Below are 23,571 nucleotides of genomic sequence, written 5' to 3'. Positions count from 1 at the left end.
AACAGCTAAATCTTGGAAATAATAAATTAAAATATTTAATACACACACATACATGTTTCACATGAATTTGGCTGAGGGCACACTGAGGGCTGATGGCCCCGTCGACGGGGCAGGAAGTCGGCGGTTGATCAAAGGCCTCCCGGCCCCCATCCTCCACATACCTGAGGATTTTTCCGGCTTAATTTTAAACGGAAGTAATGTCTTGGCATTTACGGCTTCAGCGGGTGGGTGGGTCCGTGGGTTTATTACACTATGAGTGAAAACAATCGCCTATTCTCTATTTTATATTGCCGCTTGTAGAGCTAGAAGCTGTTGCCTCTTGTGTGCGTTGCACAAGGGAATTAATATCTGGATTAATATCTTTGAATATTTCCAGTATTTTTTAAGGTATCGCTTAAATACCGAAGATACTGCTATTGGACACCGCTTAATTGACAATGTCTCAACAACGCAGACTGAAGATGTGCGTGGCTCCTGCTATTGCAATGATGCTCATTTGCTTTTCAATGATGCGCCTTAGTTGTCCCCTCTCTAACTTACCGTTCTAAATACCCCTTCTCCATCTCTCGCAAACATTCCCCCCTCATACATCTCCCCCCTTTCCTCCTGTCCCCCTGTCCATCTTTGTCCCCCTGTCCATCTTTGTCCCCGTGTCCCTCACTTTGTCCCCCTACTCACATTTTCTGTCCTCTGTCCCCGATCCCTTTCCCCCTGTCCCCCTTTCTGTCCCCCTGTCCTCCCTTTCCATCTCTCTGTCCCCCTGTCCCTCTGTCTCTGTCCCTCTGTTCCTGCCCCTCTGTCTCTGTCCCTGTCCCCCTCTCCGTCCCTGTCTCCCTCTGTCCCTGTCTCCCTCTCTGTCCCACTGCCCCCCTCTGTTCCCCCGTCCCTTCTCTGGCCCTGTCCGTCTGTCCCTGTCCCTCTGTCTCTGCCTCTCCTCGTTTCTGACATTCTCTGTGTCAGCCTTTCTCTCTGTCTCTTTCCTCGCTCTATCTCTGTCATTCTCTCACTGACTTTGCATATCCTTATCTATCCGTCCCTGTGTCTAACATTCTCTCCCTGACTCTGTCTATATCTATTTCTCTGTCTCGGTCTTCATCTCTTTCTCTCTCTCTCCCCTTACATACATACATACATTCATACATACATACATACATACATACATACATACATACATACATACATACATACATACATACATACATACATACATACATTTATTTAACACATGTGGTACACGCACAAGGGGACACAGGTGGAAGCTGAGTACCCAAATGAGCCACAGAGATTATAGAAAGAACTTTTCAGTGTCAGAGTAGTTAATAAATGGAATGCATTAGGCAGTAATGTGGTGGAGGCTGACTCCATACACAGTTTCAAATGTAGATATGACAGAACCCAGTAGGCTCAGGAATCTGTGTGTTAGATAAATTTATACCTTAGTTTTTTATACCTAGGTATAAAAAACTCGAAGATGTTTAAGCTCTATTCAGTTAAAGTTGTGTGTGTGTGTGTAAACTAAAGTCTTTGAAAATGTAATAAGTTTTACGAAACGCGCTCAAGTGTCGCGTCAGACTAGAAATAAAAATGAATTTTGGAGAATTGATTTTTGAATTACCATCAACAGTGAAAAGAAACGTAAGAAAGATCGAGAAAATTCGTGTTAGAATTATTAATCTTACTTTTTCGGTCATATTTAATAATATATGTCTACAGGAAAGACTGCTACCAAAATATACTAATATATATATATATGTCGTACCTAGTAGCCAGAACGCACTTCTCAGCCTAATATGCAAGGCCCGATTTGCCTAATAAGCCAAGTTTTCATGAATTAATTGTTTTTCGACTACCTAACCTACCTAACCTAACCTAACCTAACTTTTTCGGGTACCTAACCTAACCTAACCTATAAAGATAGGTTAGGTAGGGTTGGTTAGGTTTGGTCATATATCTACGTTAATTTTAACTCCAATAAAAAAAAATGACCTCATACATAATGAAATGGGTAGCTTTATCATTTCATAAGAAAAAAATAGAGAAAATATAATAATTCAGGAGAACTTGGCTTATTAGGCAAATTTGGCCTTGCATAGTAAGCTGAGAAGTGCGTTCTGGCTACTAGGTACGACATTATATATATATATATATATATATATATATATATATATATATATATATATATATATATATATATATATATATATATATATATATATGTCGTACCTAGTAGCCAGAACTCACTTCTCAGCCTACTATTCAAGGCCCGATTTGCCTAATAAGCCAAGTTTTCCTGAATTAATATATTTACTATAATTTTTTTCTTATGAAATGATAAAGCAACCCTTTTCTCTATGTATGAGGTCAATTTTTTTTTATTGGAGTTAAAATTAACGTAGATATATGACCGAACCTAACCAACCCTACCTAACCTAACCTAACCTATATTTATAGGTAAGGTTAGGTTAGGTAGCCAAAAAAAGCTAGGTTAGGTTAGGTTAGGTAGGTTAGGTAGACGAAAAAACATTAATTCGTGAAAACTTGGCTTATTAGGCAAATCGGGCCTTGAATAGTAGGCTGAGAAGTGCGTTCTGGCTATTAGGTACGACATATATATATATATATATATATATATATATATATATATATATATATATATATATATATATATATATATATATATATATATATATATATATATATATGTACATGTATGTATGAGTGTGTGTACATGTGTATACAACATTAATAATTTTGTAACTAGCGTCAAACATTGTTATTTGCTAAGCTAAACGAATCAGTTCCTGAACCGATTATGTGCCTCTGTAATCCTTTACACCACCGCCCACGGGATGGGTATGGGGTGCATAATAAAGAAAGCAATAGAAGAAATTGAAATTGCATAATACGGTTATTGACATTCAATAATAGTAAGATAAAGCAATGAGGACCAAATGGGAGACAAGTGATCAGATGAATATTACAGACTCAAGGGTAGCCTTCTCTTCTTGTATATAAATGAAAAAATAAATTCGTTTGTTTAATTCTAATGCTTGTAGGCGAGAACAGTTGTGAACGCCAGCTAGCGCACAAGTACATGAGCGCCCAAAATACTTTTACACAAAAGACATGTACAGACAGGCGTGTGGCTTCTGACTTCTTATTTATTGATTAATATTAAATATTAGGCGCTTACCTATAATAATTATCATTTTATACAGGTATAACTATCACATAATAAATTTAAAAGGAGTTTACCCAAAAACTGACAGAAGTGTTGTGTTTTGTGCGTTGTATCGTGTTTGTGGGTATTCGGGTGTGTTGTGTTTACGCTGGCGGGCGGCGTCCTTACCAACTCCGGATTATGTCTATTACATCACTAAACTTCATTTAATAACTATATGCCTGTTAAGTAGAAGATTTTAATTGTTAATAGCATTATATTGTCGTTTTAATATGAAACACGTACACATATGCGAAACGTCCAAAGCTGGTGTCCGAAGTGGTAAAAATATTAGTGTGCGATGTTGTCAATGTACGGAGTGTCTTGTATCCTTTGCAGTCTCCGTGGTGTAGTGGTAAGACACTCGTCTGGCGTTCCGCGAGCGCTATGTCATGGGTTCGTATCCTGGCCGGGGAGGATTTACTGGGCGCAATTCCTTAACGGTAGCCTCTGTTTAACGCAACAGTAAAATGTGTACTTGGATGAAAAAACGATTCTTCGCGGCAGGGGATCGTATTCCAGGGACCATAGGATTAAGGACTTGCCCGAAACACTACGCGTACTAGTGGCTGTACAAGAATATAACAACTCTTGTATATATCTCAAAAAAAAAAAATAAATAAAATAATTACCACAAGCTACACAAAGCTTCCTGGCAATATGTTAGTAATGAATAAATATGATATATTTACTCATTATAATGTTGGTGCTGAATGTACAACACGAGAAAACATAATTTTAATCTGAAAAAGTATATTTTTATTAAGAAATTAGACGAAAATAAAGAGCTGGTGACACCAAATAAAGTCGACGATCCAAGCGTCGGTTAGGTTAGGTTAGGTTTGGTTTGGTTAAGTTAGGTTAGGTTAGGTTAGGTCAGCCTAACCTACCATATCATATTTATTCATTACTAACGTATTGCCAGGAAGCTTTCTGAAGCTTGTGTAGCTTGTGGTAATTAGACGGACCCTCACTCGGTACCCCTACTCAAATCTTTGAATATGTTAGATATTAAGTCACTGCACATTCTCTCATGTGTATTATACATATATAAAACGCTGAACTGTAATGCCAATCCTGACCTCAAAAGCTTCATAGAAGGTTGTAGCAGAACCCCATGAGCACCACACCAGAAACAAATACAGTTTTGATATTCCAAGAGTACGACTTAATCAAACTAGAAATGCTCTACAAATCAAGGTACCCAGAATGTGGAATGACTTTCCCAATCATGTTAAAGACTGTACCTCTCTCAACCAATTTAAGATAAAAACGAAGCACTACCTAATAAATTCCCTGTAACCTACCTTACCCCTCTATTGTCAACCCATGTCTGTTTTTTTTTTAAACCGCTGTTTGTCGACCTAATTATATTTGTGGCTCTTTCAGCCATGTCCATGAACATGGCTCTTTCAGCCATGTTCCCCCCTTTCCTATTTTTATTTTTATTTGTTCTCAGCACATTTTATACTTTAAACTCAATTAGTATTAAGTTTTAGTCTTTAATGTTTTTCCTGCCCGAAACGCTTTGCGTAATAGTGGCTTTAGGCATTGTATGTACTAGTTCTATCTATAAACCTAGCAATTTTTGTAAAAATCTCTTGTGTGTATGTACCTTACCTGAATAAATATTTATTTATTTATTTATTTAATTTATTTATTTATTTATTTATGTTATTGTGATTCATTATCTGCAACATTATATACAATAGTGTAAGCTTTGAAAATCTTAGAGAATGGATTGTAGGAACGTCAACAGAAAACGATGTGACGTTGGAATATCTATTGGATACACTATTGTAAACAGGATGGATATAGAATCTACAAGTCACACGATGTTTATGTTGGTCCACTACCACGTGTTGGATGGTGTTGGTGGTTCTTACAGTCTGAGACACAAACCGGGGTTTTACACAATTCCCCCATGCACTCTGGCTCTGTTAACAAGCTATTCTACCTCTTCGCCTTAACTTCAGTACACCAAGGAACAAGCAACATGGAGGGAGGGGAAAAGTAACATGGAGGAGGGGAAAACCACATGGAGGGGAAGAAGCCACATGGAGGGGGGAAAAGCCACATGGAGGGTGGGGGGGGGGGGCAAAGCAACATGGAGGGGGGTGGGGGGCAAAGCAACATGGAGGGGGGTGGGGGGCAAAGCAACATGGAGGGGGGTGGGGGGAAGCAACATGGAGGGGGGAAAGCAACATGGAGGGGGGGAAGAAACATGGTGGGGGGGGGGGGGGAAAGCAACATGGAGGGGGGGGGAAAGCAACATGTGTCGGAGAACCCGACACCATTTACTAATGTTACATGCATTATGCAGATAATATTGCTGTTGTTGTATACACAAGTTAACCCATAGAAAATGTAGCTTGTAGTGGAATTTTCCATCAATAGAAAACGGGATATCATTGCCACATAGTACTATAAATTCACCAGCTATTCTGTTGGGAATTATTCTTAAATACATTAGTCTTTGGACTTTTAATATCATAAAAACATCTCATTTGAATTAACTTAATTATCAGTATCAAAATAGAGTAAATGTGACCCTTCTATCACCTATTAACATTGGATAAGGAGAGCCAAGGTATCTGTAGTGAGAGGGGGTCAGCCATTGTTTGTTAAGACCAGAGTCGTGGAGCAAATTCAGCTCCTATGATTTCTCTTGGACAAAGTGTTATGGAGATCGACTTAAGTGTTCTGCCATCATCAACACGCTGTCAACAACCACAAGGGAAGTGTCTAACCGAAACCCGTTTATCTAATAATTTCTGGCCAGTTAATGTTAGGTAGAGAAAGGACGAACCGGTTATAACACAAACAATCGACTCAACACAGGTAATTAATCCTTGGTCCTTATCTAATATTCAGTGTTTTCTCTGATATAGCTGTCATATATTAGGATTCCGGCTTACAGCTAGTGCCCTTTGACAGGAACAAGAAGAGGAAGCAAGAATTAATCTTGGTACATCAGTTACTATGGGTGATGGAAGCTAGCCTCACACGAGGATAATTTGGTGTCTACATCCTAGTTATATCTGGTGGACTAAGCCTGCTGTACAATAAGATAAGGCACCTCCAATTTATTTATTAATATATGTAGTTAATACTGTAGTTTGATTGGCTGCATATATATAAATTTAATATAAACCCCCCTAATGTGTAAGGATCGATTTATGAGAAATATTGCAGAAATACAGTCCACTTATACAAATTGCTATCGAAATATATAAATTAACGTAAATATAAATTCATATAAATTAAATAAATATAAATCTCACAGGTCGGTTCCCACATTTGTACCCAATGACATCATACCAGGTAAACTGGCCCTAACTCTTGGTGATCTGTACTCAGTGACATCACTGCAGGTAAACTGACCCTAACTCCTTGTGATCTGTAGCTAGTGACGTCACACCAGGTAAACTGGCCCTAACTCCAGGTGATCTGTAGCCAGTGACGTCACACCAGGTAAACTGGCCCTAACTCCTGGTGATCTGTACCCAGTTACATCACACCAGGTAAACTGGCCCTAACTCCAGGTGATCTGTAGCCAGTGACGTCACACCAGGTAAACTGGCCCTAACTCTTGGCGATCTGTACTCAGTGACATCACTGCAGGTAAACTGACCCTAACTCCTTGTGATCTGTAGCCAGTGACGTCACACCAGGTAAACTGGCCCTAACTCCAGGTGATCTGTAGCCAGTGACGTCACACCAGGTAAACTGGCCCTAACTCCTGGTGATCTGTACCCAGTTACATCACACTAGGTAAACTGTAAGTTGGTAGCTTCTAGCAGGTTGGTAGAGAGCTCTGCCTCTGGCAGGTTGGTAGAGAGGTTGGTGTGAGACGATAAGACAAGTCCTCTCCCTTAAGTAGGTCAGCACAGGCCAAGACGCCACCCTTTTTGAGGTCACGAATTTCAACTGTTCATACTAAAAGACATCCTTAACCTGACCAGGAAGCGTGTGATATTCACCACATTCGATATTTCTTAAATTGACTGGCAGCAGATTAATGTTTACAATATGGATGGATTATGATGTCACCTCATTATGTTTAAATTGATATACACTTATGTATGGAAAAAAGGACACAATATTTAAAAAAAGGCTTGTAATGTGACTATATAACATGGTTATCATTAAAGTTAATTAATTTGTAATTAAATTAAAAAAGATTTATTATGACAGTACAGAACAGCAGAATTACAGTATAATTGGGTATTACCCTAAAAGGTTGTAATAATTTATAATTTGATGAACTGTATGGAAAGCACTCCAACAATGTCCAAACACCATTAAATGTTATGCAAATCAAATACATATATTCAAGGATACATTTACATAGGCACGATTTATTGTCTTCAATATATATATATATATATACAGGTATATATATATATACAGGTATATATATATATATATATATATATATATATATATATATATATATATATATATATATATATATATATATATATATATATATATATATAAATTCAAAACACATTTTGGTTTCATTCATCTGGACAATCCATGATATGTTGGTTAGGAACTTATATTTTGTTATTGCATTTAATTAAATGCATTCCCAGTCTGAATTCCTTTGGATTTGAATCATGCAACACAATAAGTTGCATGATTGCATCAATAATAAAGAGGCTCGTTAAAGAGCATGAAGACAATAAGCTGCTAAAGAAAATACTGCTGAACTAGAACTAAAGCTGAACTAAAGTAAATACTGAACAGTACTGTTTTAGCTTCAGTCAGTACAGATCCTTACTGTTGTTGTTGTTGTTAAACTCAACATTTATGTTTGGATTTTTAAGTTCAGCCATTATTTTTTATTTATAAATGTTTTTACCGTTATCTTAATTCATTGTTCATGTCCACACTGGCTCGTTTTTCCATGGTTGAAGGGACACTTTTGGAATCAGGTTCCCAACTTTGCAGAGAGCACGCTTATTTCTGAAAATATATACACACATATATATAACTACAATTAATGCAAGTAAATTGGAAATAATAATGTGTTCTAAACACATTTCACATTTTTACATTTTAACAAAATGTAAAAATTCACATTTTAGTTCACTTCACACTTCACTTCACATTTTAACAAAAATTCCAGAGTATGAAAATTCCACTTTGAGACATATTTGTTCACTTTTCAAAGTTATCACTGTGAGGAGTGAACACACACACACACACACATACATAATACATAATACATAATATATATATATATATATATATATATATATATATATATATATATATATATATATATATATATATATATGCAAACAAGCCTGAATGGTCCCCAGGACTATATACAACTGAAAACTCACACCCCAGAAGTGACTCGAACCCATACTCCCACAACTGGTATGTACAGGGACGCCTTAATCCGCTTGACCATCACGACCGGACATAAGGAAGTGATAGCCGAGGCTATATGAACCACTTCCCCGCCGGCACTCGGATGGTAATCTTGGGCATAGCATTTTATCAAATCACCTCATTCTTTGGGGCACACGTGAGGAACACAAATGCAAACAAGCCTGAATGGTCCCCAGGACTATATACAACTGAAAACTCACACCCCAGAAGTGACTCGAACCCATACTCCCACAACTGGTATGTACAGGGACGCCTTAATCCGCTTGACCATCACGACCGGACGTAAGGAAGTGATAGCCGAGGCTATATGAACCACTTCCCCGCCGGCACTCGGATGGTAATCTTGGGCATAGCATTTTATCAAATCACCTCATTCTTTGGGGCACACGTGAGGAACACAAATGCAAACAAGCCTGAATGGTCCCCAGGACTATATACAACTGAAAACTCACACCCCAGAAGTGACTCGAACCCATACTCCCACAACTGGTATGTACAGGGACGCCTTAATCCGCTTGACCATCACGACCGGACGTAAGGAAGTGATAGCCGAGGCTATATGAACCACTTCCCCGCCGGCACTCGGATGGTAATCTTGGGCATAGCATTTTATCAAATCACCTCATTCTTTGGGGCACACGTGAGGAACACAAATGCAAACAAGCCTGAATGGTCCCCAGGACTATATACAACTGAAAACTCACACCCCAGAAGTGACTCGAACCCATACTCCCACAACTGGTATGTACAGGGACGCCTTAATCCGCTTGACCATCACGACCGGACATAAGGAAGTGATAGCCGAGGCTATATGAACCACTTCCCCGCCGGCACTCGGATGGTAATCTTGGGCATAGCATTTTATCAAATCACCTCATTCTTTGGGGCACACGTGAGGAACACAAATGCAAACAAGCCTGAATGGTCCCCAGGACTATAGTAGTAGTAGGCATCCTTCAGTCTCGGGAGACTATGGAGTTGCGCCCTAGTTGTCAATCCTGGTGCAGCGTCTGGTGTGACTGATGAGGCCAATCCGAGAGTGGCAGTCCATCCCACACCGAGCACAAACGAAGTCCGATTCTGGTCTGTCTTCCTGGTTACCGGCTTTCCTTCTCTGTCTCTTTGCCTCCGATTCCTTGGCAAGTGACTCCTCGAACTTGGAGAGACCTCGTTGAACAGACTGCCTCCAGGCTGAACGGTCTGTAGCCAGTGTCTCCCATATAGCAAGATCGACGTCCATGGCTTTCAGGTCCCTTTTGCATACGTCTTTGTACCGTAGCTGGGGCTTGCCTACTGGACGCTTTCCCTGCCTCAGCTCTCCATACAGGAGATCCTTGGGGATCCTGCCGTCGCCCATTCGCACAACGTGCCCGAGCCAGCGCATTCGTCTCTGTTTCAGCATTGTGTACATGCTGGTGATTCTTGCTCTCCCCAAGACGTTGTTGTTTGTCACCTTGTCCTGCCAGGTGATGTCCAAGATGTGTCGAAGGCAGCGCATGTGGTAGGCATTCAGCCGTCTTTCCTGACGGGCGCGGAGTGTCCAAGACTCACTGCCATAAAGGAGAGTGCTCAGGACACAGGATCTGTAAACCTGAATCTTAGTATACTCAGTTAGCCTATTGTTGGCCCACACTCTCTTTGTCAGTTTGGACATGGTAGTAGATGCCTTACCGATGCGTTTGTTTAGCTCCGTATCAAGAGAGAGGGAGTCAGAGATTGTGGAGCCCAGGTACACGAAGTCGTGAACAACTTCCAGTTTGGAATCAGAGATGCCGATGTCAGGTGGGGAGTCCACTCCTTGTCCCATGACTTGTGTTTTCTTCAGACTGATGGTGAGTCCGAAAGCCTGAGAGGCCTCGCTGAAGCGGGTTATGAGCCGTTGGAGGTCTTCAGCTGAGTGGGCAGTGACTGCTGCGTCGTCGGCAAAGAGGAAGTCGCGCAGACACCTCAGCCGAACCTTTGTCTTGGCTCTCAGCCTGGCGAGGTTAAAGAGCTTCCCATCCGACCTGGTCCGGAGGTAAATGCCTTCCGTGACAGATCCGAAGGCGTGCCGCAGCATAACTGCGAAGAAAATCCCGAATAGGGTTGGAGCCAGTACGCAGCCCTGCTTTACTCCACTTCGGATGTCAAAGGCGCCTGATGTTAGGCCATCAAAGACCACGGTGCCCCTCATGTTCTCATGGAAAGATCTGATGATGCTGAGGAGCCTGGGTGGGCATCCGATCTTGGGGAGGATCTTGAACAGGCCATCCCTGCTGACGAGGTCGAAGGCCTTCGTCAGGTCTATGAAGGCTACAAAGAGTGGCTGCTTCTGTTCCCTGCATTTCTCCTGCAGTTGTCTGAGGGAAAAGACCATGTCGATGGTGGACCTGCCAGCTCTGAATCCACATTGTGATTCTGGATAAACTCTCTCTGCAAGTACTTGGAGCCTCTTCAATGCGACTCGAGCAAACAGCTTTCCGACAATACTGAGGAGGGAGATTCCACGGTAGTTGTTGCAGTCGCCCCTGTCACCTTTATTCTTATACAGTGTGACGATGTTGGCATCCCTCATGTCCTGTGGCACCTCTCCTTCTTCCCAGCAGAGGCAGAGAATTTCGTGCAGCTCCATGAGCAGGCTACCTCTGCAGCACTTCAAGGTCTCAGCAGGAATGCCATCTTTGCCAGGAGCTTTACCAGAAGCAAGGGAGTCTAGGGCATCGCTGAGTTCTTCCAGGGTCGGTTCACTGTCGAGCTCCATTAACACAGGCAGACACTCAATGGCGCTCAGGGCATCTTCGGTGACCACATTGTCCCTGGCGTATAGCTCAGAGTAGTGCTCGACCCAGCGCTTCAGCTGCAGTGTCTGGTCCTGAATCACCTCGCCAGTGGCAGATTTCAGAGGAGCGGTCTTCTTCTGGATTGGGCCGAGGGCCTGCTTGATGCCGTCATACATTCCCCTTACATTGCCTGTATCCGCTGCAGTCTGTATCTGGGAGCAGAGCTGGAGCCAATAGTTGTTGGCACATCGCCTGGCGCTCTGCTGCACTTTGCAGCGGACGGCCCGAAGGATCTGTAAGTTGCGCCGACTTGGGCAGGCTTTGTAGGCTGCCAAGGCGTTTCTCTTCTCTTCGATTACAGGTGTCATCTCTTCCGAGTGAGCCTCGAACCAGTCTGCCGACCTGCTGGTCTTCTTGCCAAAGGTGGAAATGGCAGCGTTGAACACAGCGTCTCTGAAGTGCTCCCATCTTTTACAGGCAGTGACCCCAGCTGGGCCAGGAAGAGCTTCCTCGAGCACGTGCGCAAAATCTTCCACCTTGTCCTGGTTGCGGGTCTTGGTGGTGTCGATGCGAGGTCTGCCCGCCTTTTTCGAGTGATGAATCTTCTTTGGTTGCATCTTGACCCTGCTACATACCAGGGAGTGGTCGGTGTCACAGACAGCACTCTGGTAGCTACGCGTAATCTTGACGCTGGGTAGACTTGCACGCCTGGTAAGAATCAGGTCAAGCTGGTGCCAGTGCTTGGATCTGGGGTGTCTCCAAGATACTCGGTGTTGAGGCTTTGTGCCGAAGAACGTGTTGGTGACACAAAGACCATGAAGGCAGCAGAGTTCTAGCAGACGTTGCCCGTTCTCATTCATCCTTCCTATGCCGAATTGACCCAGGCAAGTGGGCCAAATGTTGTGCTCGGCACCCACTCTGGCGTTGAAGTCGCCGAGGATGAACAGTGGCTCCTTTACAGGGATTCTCGCTATGACTCTGTTGAGGTCATCGTAGAATTTTTCCTTTGCCTCTGCTGGAGAAGTCAGGGTTGGTGCATATGCACTAATTACATTGACTGGTCCTGTTTGGGAGTACAGTTGCAGAGACAGAATTCGTTCGGTTTCCCCCATCGGTGGCATAATGTGTCCCAACAGTGCATTCCTGACGGCAAATCCCACACCATGTTCTCTGGTCTCATCTGGAGGTTTTCCTTGCCAGAAGAAAGAGAAGGTCCTCTCTCTCACAGATCCTGATCCTGGGAGCCTGGTCTCTTGGAGAGCAACAATATCCATCTGCAGCTTGCTCAGCTCCCTATCGATGATTGCTGTTTTTCGGGCGTCATTGATTTCTTGCAGGTCGTCAGAGAAACCTGGTGTCAGTGTCCTGACGTTCCATGTGCCCAGCTTTAGGGCAGTTGATATTTTCTTCTTTGGTTTGGTATTGCTTGGTGCAAAGTTGTCGGGCCGCTTGTCAGTTTTCACCCTAAACCCCACGCACCCAGTGAGGTTAACGGACCGTGGCGAGGCAACACCTTATTGGCTGGGGTTTGCCCAGCTTGAGGCGGGCGGTAGCTGCCCAGTGGGGCGCGATGACCCCTCCCACCGTCGGAAGCAACCCCTGGCGTCACACTCTTCGCCAATCGAGCAGAAGACTTAAAACCGGTAGACTGTCGCTTCCCGTGTTGGTTCGACGCTGTGAGGCGAAGCTGGAGTGTCCTCTCCAGGGCGCAAAGCCTGGGTAGGTAGATATGGAGGAGAAGCTGTTACCCATGCAGCAGGTCCCCCCTCTCCACGTTGCTGAAATTATCCAATAGAGAGGCAAATGCCAATACGCATGGTTCCAGCAACGTCGCAGGAGCTGCCAGAACGAGGTCGACGTCAACAACGAACTGCCTTAGGGGCTCCAACTCCGGATTTTTCCTCGAGGTTGACTCCTGAAGCCTTCCCAAAAACAAGGGTATGGCCGCAAGGCAGCGGAGGTTTAAAATCAGGGTTTTCCTTCCCCTAGATGGGCTGCCTTCCCAGGCTATCGAGTCCCATCTACCCGGAGCAGCTGGTTTTAAGGCGCCAGAGGCACGCCCTCGCCCCTTCTCCTGTCGGTAAAAGCAGTTCTGCCGGACTTAGACTAAGCCACCCGTGCAGGCCAGGAGTTGGACTTGGTTGTCAGAGGCTATTTGAGACGCATGCCGTATAGGAGCATTTTATAGGTCATGGGAGCTCGTCCCCCATTACCACCCCCTGGCTATGACAACCCCTTGGAACCTCCCCAGGACTATATACAACTGAAAACTCACACCCCAGAAGTGACTCGAACCCATACTCCCACAACTGGTATGTACAGGGACGCCTTAATCCGCTTGACCATCACGACCGGACATAAGGAAGTGATAGCCGAGGCTATATGAACCACTTCCCCGCCGGCACTCGGATGGTAATCTTGGGCATAGCATTTTATCAAATCACCTCATTCTTTGGGGCACACGTGAGGAACACAAATGCAAACAAGCCTGAATGGTCCCCAGGACTATATACAACTCATTCAGGCTTGTTTGCATTTGTGTTCCTCACGTGTGCCCCAAAGAATGAGGTGATTTGATAAAATGCTATGCCCAAGATTACCATCCGAGTGCCGGCGGGGAAGTGGTTCATATAGCCTCGGCTATCACTTCCTTATGTCCGGTCGTGATGGTCAAGCGGATTAAGGCGTCCCTGTACATACCAGTTGTGGGAGTATGGGTTCGAGTCACTTCTGGGGTGTGAGTTTTCAGTTGTATATAGTCCTGGGGACCATTCAGGCTTGTTTGCATTTGTGTTCCTCACGTGTGCCCCAAAGAATGAGGTGATTTGATAAAATGCTATGCCCAAGATTACCATCCGAGTGCCGGCGGGGAAGTGGTTCATATAGCCTCGGCTATCACTTCCTTATGTCCGGTCGTGATGGTCAAGCGGATTAAGGCGTCCCTGTACATACCAGTTGTGGGAGTATGGGTTCGAGTCACTTCTGGGGTGTGAGTTTTCAGTTGTATATAGTCCTGGGGACCATTCAGGCTTGTTTGCATTTGTGTTCCTCACGTGTGCCCCAAAGAATGAGGTGATTTGATAAAATGCTATGCCCAAGATTACCATCCGAGTGCCGGCGGGGAAGTGGTTCATATAGCCTCGGCTATCACTTCCTTATGTCCGGTCGTGATGGTCAAGCGGATTAAGGCGTCCCTGTACATACCAGTTGTGGGAGTATGGGTTCGAGTCACTTCTGGGGTGTGAGTTTTCAGTTGTATATAGTCCTGGGGACCATTCAGGCTTGTTTGCATTTGTGTTCCTCACGTGTGCCCCAAAGAATGAGGTGATTTGATAAAATGCTATGCCCAAGATTACCATCCGAGTGCCGGCGGGGAAGTGGTTCATATAGCCTCGGCTATCACTTCCTTATGTCCGGTCGTGATGGTCAAGCGGATTAAGGCGTCCCTGTACATACCAGTTGTGGGAGTATGGGTTCGAGTCACTTCTGGGGTGTGAGTTTTCAGTTGTATATAGTCCTGGGGACCATTCAGGCTTGTTTGCATTTGTGTTCCTCACGTGTGCCCCAAAGAATGAGGTGATTTGATAAAATGCTATGCCCAAGATTACCATCCGAGTGCCGGCGGGGAAGTGGTTCATATAGCCTCGGCTATCACTTCCTTATGTCCGGTCGTGATGGTCAAGCGGATTAAGGCGTCCCTGTACATACCAGTTGTGGGAGTATGGGTTCGAGTCACTTCTGGGGTGTGAGTTTTCAGTTGTATATAGTCCTGGGGACCATTCAGGCTTGTTTGCATTTGTGTTCCTCACGTGTGCCCCAAAGAATGAGGTGATTTGATAAAATGCTATGCCCAAGATTACCATCCGAGTGCCGGCGGGGAAGTGGTTCATATAGCCTCGGCTATCACTTCCTTATGTCCGGTCGTGATGGTCAAGCGGATTAAGGCGTCCCTGTACATACCAGTTGTGGGAGTATGGGTTCGAGTCACTTCTGGGGTGTGAGTTTTCAGTTGTATATAGTCCTGGGGACCATTCAGGCTTGTTTGCATTTGTGTTCCTCACGTGTGCCCCAAAGAATGAGGTGATTTGATAAAATGCTATGCCCAAGATTACCATCCGAGTGCCGGCGGGGAAGTGGTTCATATAGCCTCGGCTATCACTTCCTTATGTCCGGTCGTGATGGTCAAGCAGATTAAGGCGTCCCTGTACATACCAGTTGTGGGAGTATGGGTTCGAGTCACTTCTGGGGTGTGAGTTTTCAGTTATATATATATATATATATATATATATATATATATATATATATATATATATATATATATAATGTCGTACCTAGTAGCCAGAACGCACTTCTCGGCCTACTATGCAAGGCCCGATTTGCCTAATAAGCCAAGTTTTCATGAATTGTTTTTCGACTACCTAACCTAACCTATCTTTATAGGTTAGGTTAAGTAGCCGAAAAAGATAGGTTAGGTTAGGTAGGGTTGGTTAGGTTCGGTCATATATCTACGTTAATTTTAACTCCAATAAAAAAATTGACCTCATACATAATGAAATGGGTAGCTTTATCATTTCATAAAAATAAAATTAGAGAAAATATATTAATTCAGGAAAACTTGGCTTATTAGGCAAATCGGGCCTTGCATAGTAGGCCGAGAAGTGCGTTCTGGCTACTCGGTACGACATATATACATATATATATATATATATATATATATATATATATATATATATATATATATATATATATATATATATATATATATATATATATATATATATATATGTCGTACCTAGTAGCCAGAACGCACTTCTCAGCCTACTATACAAGGCCCGATTTGCCTAATAAGCCAAGTTTTCATGAATTATTTGTTTTTCGACTACCTAACCTACCTAACCTTACCTAACCTAACTTTTTCGGCTACCTAACTTAACCTAACCTATAAAGATAGGTTAGGTTAGGTTAGGTAGGGTTGGTTAGGTTCGGTCATATATCTACGTTAATTTTAACTCCAATAAAAAAAAATTGACCTCATATAGAATGAAATGGGTAGCTTTATCATTTCATAAGAAAAAAATTAGAGAAAATATATTACTTCAAGAAAACTTGGCTTATTAGGCAAATCGGGCCATGCATAGTAGGCTGAGAAGTGCGTTCTGGCTACTAGGTACGACATTATATATATATATTTATATATATATATATTTATATATATATATATATATATATATATATATATATATATATATATATATATATATATATATTCTCCTATATCTCCTATATCTATCTCCCTATATCTTATAGGCCCCGCAACCTACTGAACCGTGACTCTGTTAGCTTTGCCGGCCGACCAGACGGAATCACACTGCGTCCGTGGAAGGGTGGCAGGCAGTTAGCATGGGACTATACTTGCGTATCCACCCTGGCAACGACATACATCACCCTCTCTGCCGGCACGGCAGGAGCCGCAGCGACACACAGAGAAAAACAAAAGTCAGTCAAGTACAGGCAATTAGATCAAAGGTACAATTTCGTTCCAATAGGGTCTGAGACCCTAGGCCCATGGGGTGAGAGTGCAAGAAGGTTTCTTAAGGATCTTGGTTCCAAGCTCATTGACACCACAAGAGACCCTAGAGCAGCAAGTTTTCTCTTTCAGCGCCTCAGTGTCGCGATCCAGAGGGGAAATGCCCGCTGCATCCTCGGTTCCTGCCCGGCGTCGGAGGAGTTCGAGGAAATCTACAGCCTCTAGGAAGCGAACTTTTTCTTGTGTCCTCTTAATGTTCATTTTTTGTATAAAATCAGATATGTAACTGTATAACCTTGCATAATAAAGTGTACATCATAATAAAAAAAAAAGGGGGTGGTAGGAGAAGTGAACACTCTTTCGTATTCAGAGTTAAATGTCAAGTTTTTCCCTGAGTGCTCTGTGTTCCCTTCTCTGTGGCTGTGGGTCTCTATATATATATATATATATATATATATATATATATATATATATATGTGCAAAATCCACAGAGAAATATGAAATGAGGTGAACGTTTCGGCTTGTTAAAGCCTTTGTCAACACCAGACTCTGCCCTGACTTGAGTCTGGTGTTGACAAAGGCTTTAACAAGCCGAAACGTTCACCTCATTTCATATTTCTCTGTGGATTTTCCGCATAAAATGATCAGTGTTTTGTGATCGTCAATTGCATATATATATATATATATATATATATATATATATATATATATATATATATATATATATAATATATATAATATATATAATATATATAATATATATAATATATATAATATATATAATATATATATAATATATATATATATATATATATATATATATATATATATAATATATATAATATATATAATACATATAATATATATAATATATATAATATATATATATATATATATATATATATATATATATATATATATATATATATATATATATATATATATATATAATATATATATATGCGCATGCCTGTTTGGGGCAGCCCGCCCCTGCCCTGACTTGCCTGTCTGGGGCAGCCCCCCCCCCCCTGCCTTGACTAGGCTGTCTGGGGCGGCCCCCCCCCCCTGCCTTGACTAGGCTGTCTGGGGCAGCCCGCCCCTGCCCTGACTTGCCTGTCTGGGGCAGCCCGCCCCTGCCCTGACTAGGCTGTCTGGGGCAGCCCCCCCCTGCCCTGACTAGGCTGTCTGGGGCAGCCCCCCCCCCTGCCCTGACTAGGCTGTCTGGGGCAGCCCCACCCCCCTGCCCTGACTAGGCTGTCTGTGGGCAGCCCGCCCCTGCCCTGACTAGGCTGTCTGTGGGCAGCCCGCCCCTGCCCTGACTAGGCTGTCTGTGGGCAGCCCGCCCCTGCCCTGACTAGGCTGTCTGTGGGCAGCCCGCCCCTGCCCTGACTAGGCTGTCTGTGGGCAGCCCGCCCCCTGCCCTGACTAGGCTGTCTGTGGGCAGCCCGCCCCTGCCCTGACTAGGCTGTCTGTGGGCAGCCCGCCCCTGCCCTGACTAGGCTGTCTGTGGGCAGCCCGCCCCTGCCCTGACTAGGCTGTCTGTGGGCAGCCCGCCCCTGCCCTGACTAGGCTGTCTGAGGCAGCCCGCCCCTGCCCTGACTAGGCTGTCTGCGGCAGCCCGCCCCCTGCCCTAACTAGGCTGTCTGTGGGCAGCCCGCCCCTGCCCTGACTAGGCTGTCTGGGGCAGCCCGCCCCCTGCCCTGACTAGGCTGTCTGTGGGCAGCCCGCCCCTGCCCTGACTAGGCTGTCTGGGGCAGCCCGCCCCTGCCCTGACTAGGCTGTCTGCGGCAGCCCGCCCCTGCCCTGACTAAGCTGTCTGCGGCAGCCCGCCCCTGCCCTGACTAAGCTGTCTGCGGCAGCCCGCCCCTGCCCTGACTAGGCTGTCTGCGGCAGCCCGCCCCTGCCCTGACTAGGCTGTCTGCGGCAGCCCGCCCCTGCCCTGACTAAGCTGTCTGCGGCAGCCCGCCCCTGCCCTGACTAAGCTGTCTGCGGCAGCCCGCCCCTGCCCTGACTAGGCTGTCTGCGGCAGCCCGCCCCTGCCCTGACTAAGCTGTCTGCGGCAGCCCGCCCCTGCCCTGACTAAGCTGTCTGCGGCAGCCCATCGTGCCGGTGACAAGGGATGGGCAGCGTGAGGCACCCTTGCATAGTAACTATAACAGGGAGCCTAATTTTAAATATTACTATAAATATTTATGTAATACAAATCAACTAGTGTTTATATATAAGAACACTGGAGTTGTATTTCTCAATTTTATGTTTTCAACAAAGGCTAAATAAGATATTTAAAATGACATTTACAGCTAAAATCACTAATATTTAAGGTTACTAATTCAACCATGAATAGTTATGTAATTAAAGCACAGGTACATCATATTAGAAGTTTTACAAGTATGTACTAATTATGAAAACCTGTAATGACAAGTATATTGACAACCAAGTAACCTTGACATTCAGACACTTTGAAATTAGGAATCAAATTATACAAACTCCTGACGACGCCTGATAACAAATAGGTTTGTATTATTAACTTTATTAACTTTAATAAACTTTAAACTTTATTAATATTAATAAATTATTATTAACTTTAACTAAGCCAAAGACAACGAATACAATTTGGAATACTCACACAAGCTCGGCTTGGACGAAGGCGAGTGGCTGCATCATCTCCAGGTTGTCGGAGTTGTCGCACATCACTCTGGCTAAACTGGTCTGCCGGATCTGGTCCAACTGAGCCTCTGTGAACGACGACTCCAATCCACCATTTTCGTAGTAGAATCTATCGCCCACCTGTTAAATATTATAGAATTGTGATTCATGTAGTTGACAATGGCGATAAATGAAGAGAAATAGTCTACATAATTGTTCCCCATTGTTCGGGAAAGTAAGACTGTTAGGCTAGTCGAGGTTTACCAAACGACTGACAATCTACAACTATCTACCACTTCCCAGAAACGTATTTACCTAAGGGTGTTAGGTAAACCCTTACGTATTTAGGATTTACCAAAGGGTAAATACGTAACTGGGAGGTAACTTTATCCCATCTTGTTTACCGTTAGGGTTAACAGAGGCGTAAGGTGCAACGAAATGCGCCCAAACGTAATTCCATCCTACAAGAGAATCAGAGCAGTAACCTTTCGGTTGAGAAACTACTGCGCTGACCACTGCGCTATAGGCTTAGTACTCACCACTGGTGTGGCAGTACTGTACAATACAGTATAGCAAAATGCTTTGAAAAACTAAATTATGTTAAAGATACTGATATAAAAGTTTGATAGAAAAATGAAGAGTAATAAATGTCAAGACGGATGTGCACTTTGGTACTCCTGTTCACTCAAACCAGAACTGTAACGATTTGAACAAGTTCTTGTGAGGTCCTTAGCCACGGGCAGTCCGCAGCTAAGCCACGGACAGCCCACAGCTAAGCCACGGGCAGTCCGCAGCTAAGCCACGGGCAGTCCGCAGCTAAGCCACGGGCAGTCCGCAGCTAAGCCACGGGCAGTCCGCAGCTAAGCCACGGGCAGTCCGCAGCTAAGCCACGGGCAGTCCGCAGCTAAGCCACGGGCAGTCCGCAGCTAAGCCACGGGCAGTCCGCTGGTAAGTCACGGGCAGCCCACAGCTAAGCCACGGGCAGCCCACAGCTAAGCCACGGGCAGTCCACAACTAAGCCACGGACAGTCCGCTGGTAAGCCATGGACAGCCCACAGCTAAGCCACGGACAGTCCGCTGGTAAGTCACGGGCAGCCCACAGCTAAGCCACGGGCAGCCCACAGCTAAGCCACGGGCAGTCCACAACTAAGCCACGGACAGTCCGCTGGTAAGCCATGGACAGCCCACACCTAAGCCACGGACAGTCCGCTGGTAAGTCACGGGCAGCCCACAGCTAAGCCACGGGCAGCCCACAGCTAAGCCACCGGCAGCCCACAGCTAAGCCACCGGCAGCCCACAGCTAAGCCACCGGCAGCCCACAGCTAAGCCACCGGCAGCCCACAGCTAAGCCACCGGCAGCCCACAGCTAAGCCACCGGCAGCCCACAGCTAAGCCACGGGCAGCCCACAGCTAAGCCACGGGCAGCCCACAGCTAAGCCACGGGCAGCCCACAGCTAAGCCACCGGCAGCCCACAGCTAAGCCACGGGCAGCCCACAGCTAAGCCACGGGCAGCCCACAGCTAAGCCACGGGCAGCCCACAGCTAAGCCACGGGCAGCCCACAGCTAAGCCACCGGCAGCCCACAGCTAAGCCACGGGCAGCCCACAGCTAAGCCACGGGCAGCCCACAGCTAAGCCACGGGCAACCCACAGCTAAGCCACGGATAGTTTGTAAAAGTTTTGCATTCTTCTAATACTGTAGCAGGGCAACTTTATCCCATCTTGCCCTGGTTATCACATATCGTAGGGCATTGCAATATGGGATTAGCAATAGCAGTATTCAATAACATTAGCAATATTCATTACAAAAATCTACAAAATGTGTGAAAAGTTGTTTAAAAAACACACATTTAAGGCTGCTATCGAGGTCGCTTCAGTCAAACTACTGACCCAGGATGCAACCCAACAACAGTGGCCAACTTCCAGGTACCCATGTACTGCTAGGTGAACAGGAGCATTAGGTGACAGGAAAAGTGCACAATAGACTATAGCAATCACAAATATTTCATCCTTCAGTGGATTCTTGTATCGTTTTCAAAATTCATAATTTTAATATTTACCAACTGTTAATTTTGTTTGCTAATGTTAGCAGCCCTTGTCATCTTCACCTATGTGATAACTAGAACACTAAACCATATCGAGCCGTCACAGCCGGACGTGACTCTGGTTGCTCCAGCTCGCTCTCGCTCTCGCTCTCTCTCTCTCTCTCTCTCTCTCTCTCTCTCTCTCTCGCACCTAGCTGATTGATTGATTGATGAAGATTAAGCCACCCAAAAGGTGGCACGGGCATGAATAGCCAGTAAGTGGTGGCCCTTTTGAGCTATTACCAGTATCAAGAGCTGATACTGGACATCTGTGGGGGTGCGACTGCACCCTGCGTGACGGGAGATGTCTCCCGTGGCACCTAGCTGATTGATTGATTGATGAAGATTAAGCCACCCAAAAGGTGGCACGGGCATGAATAGCCCGTAAGTGGTGGCCCTTTTAAGCCATTACCAGTATCAAGAGCTGATACTGGAGATCTATGGAGGTGCGAATGCACCCTGCATGACGGGAGATGTCTCCCTTATGAATGTGTTAAGATGAAGATGAAGCAACCCAAAAGGTGGCACGGGCATAAATAGCCCGTAAGTGGTGGCCATTTTAAGCCATTACCAGTATCAGGAGCTGATACTGGAGATCTGTGGAGGTGCGAATGCACCCTGCATGACGGGAGATGTCTCCCTTGTGAATGTGTTAAGATGAAGATGAAGCCACCCAATAGGTGGCACAGGCATGAATAGCTCGTAAGTGGTGGCCCTTTTGAGCCATCACCAGTATCAATAGATGATACTGGAGATCTGTGGAGGTGCGACTGCACCCTGCGTGACGGGAGATGTCTCCCGGACCAAATGGTGACCAGATGACGGCACCTAGCTCTGCCGGGTGGGTAAATATAAGGAAGCAAGACTCGCTTTACTGTTTACGGGCTATTCATGCCCGTGCCACCTTTTGGGTGGCTTAATCTTTATCAATCAGTTTCACTCTAAATGGTCAGACCCCACTCCCAACTTTGATGCCGTGTAGAGATGGTAGGCCATCACCAGTGACGTGCAAGTCTTATAGAGAGATCCTTCGTCCACCAGGAAGCACACCATGTATCACAAACACTACAAGGTCCGAGGTACGCCCCTCCACGAACATGCGTTCACCCAGCCAATCCTCCTGAAGCTACTTAAGAACGTAAATGAAGTAGTACTTGACGATATCGAACAAGCAGGCACCAACTTTGTTTTCACCTCTCTAACGAGCAAGACGTCAAAAAACTGATAAATCGAGGTTATCGGCTTCGTACAGAGCATCATCTCCATCTCCACTTCCCACGACAGCTCCTTCGTGCACGATCGGTCATTGTCAGTGAGGTCAGACATTGGATCGTAGAATGGGAAAGTGAGGCACCTAACAGTGGAGAAATTGCAGATAACATCGAGAACGAAAACCCAGGCATGTATGTGTATGAAACTGTGTTCTGCAACAGCCGCACCTTGAAGGTCACCTTCTCCACTCTGAATATGGCTACTCAGGCTACCACTGAGGGCCAGAATGATTGCTGGTACTAACCCCCTAGAATGTGAGAATTCTGAATATTCTTTACAAAGCGAATGGTCTCCCTACCTTCAACGTTCCTGGTGAAGTCTACAATGCTTCAGATTCAACTCCAGCAACTGACCCTGTAGAGGATGCCGACTCTTCACTCGACGATGATTCTGCCACTTCAATGAAGACTTCAACTCTTGTTCTAGTGCCTTCAGCTCACAAGACTCTAGCTCCTAAGGCCCCAACTTCTGCTCCAGCTCCAGTTACTGACCTTGACATTACTGTATATGAGGCTGAGCTTTCAGATCTACTGTCAGCTCCTGCTCCACCCGTTTCTCCAGCTGTTGCTGGTCCTTCACACGACCCAGTAGAGACTTCAGCTGCAATTGATCCTTGGTCTGATCCTCTAGAGGTTGCTGACTCTTCACCCGACGA

At 44.8% G+C, this 23,571-nt stretch overlaps 1 protein-coding gene across 2 annotated transcripts in view; it reads right to left on the bottom strand.

Moving 5' to 3' along the window:
- Window positions 1-7,382: 7,382 nt before the first annotated feature.
- Window positions 7,383-23,571, bottom strand: part of LOC123746854 (salivary peroxidase/catechol oxidase) — a 71,016-nt gene continuing 54,827 nt past the window's right edge. For both annotated transcript variants that reach the window (XM_069321658.1, XM_069321659.1), the window contains exons 16-17: window positions 19,542-19,702; window positions 7,383-8,194 (exon numbers count right to left, since the gene is read on the bottom strand). In XM_069321658.1, coding sequence (XP_069177759.1) covers window positions 8,110-8,194; window positions 19,542-19,702 — 246 coding nt within the window. In that variant the 3' untranslated portion in view covers window positions 7,383-8,109. The remainder of the gene's footprint in view (window positions 8,195-19,541; window positions 19,703-23,571) is intronic.

Source organism: Procambarus clarkii, chromosome 10 (assembly GCF_040958095.1).
Source record: "Procambarus clarkii isolate CNS0578487 chromosome 10, FALCON_Pclarkii_2.0, whole genome shotgun sequence".
In the NCBI taxonomy this organism is placed as follows: domain Eukaryota; kingdom Metazoa; phylum Arthropoda; class Malacostraca; order Decapoda; family Cambaridae; genus Procambarus; species Procambarus clarkii.
Note: the sequence above shows the minus strand (reverse complement) of the source record. Positions and strands in the feature narration are given on the sequence as shown.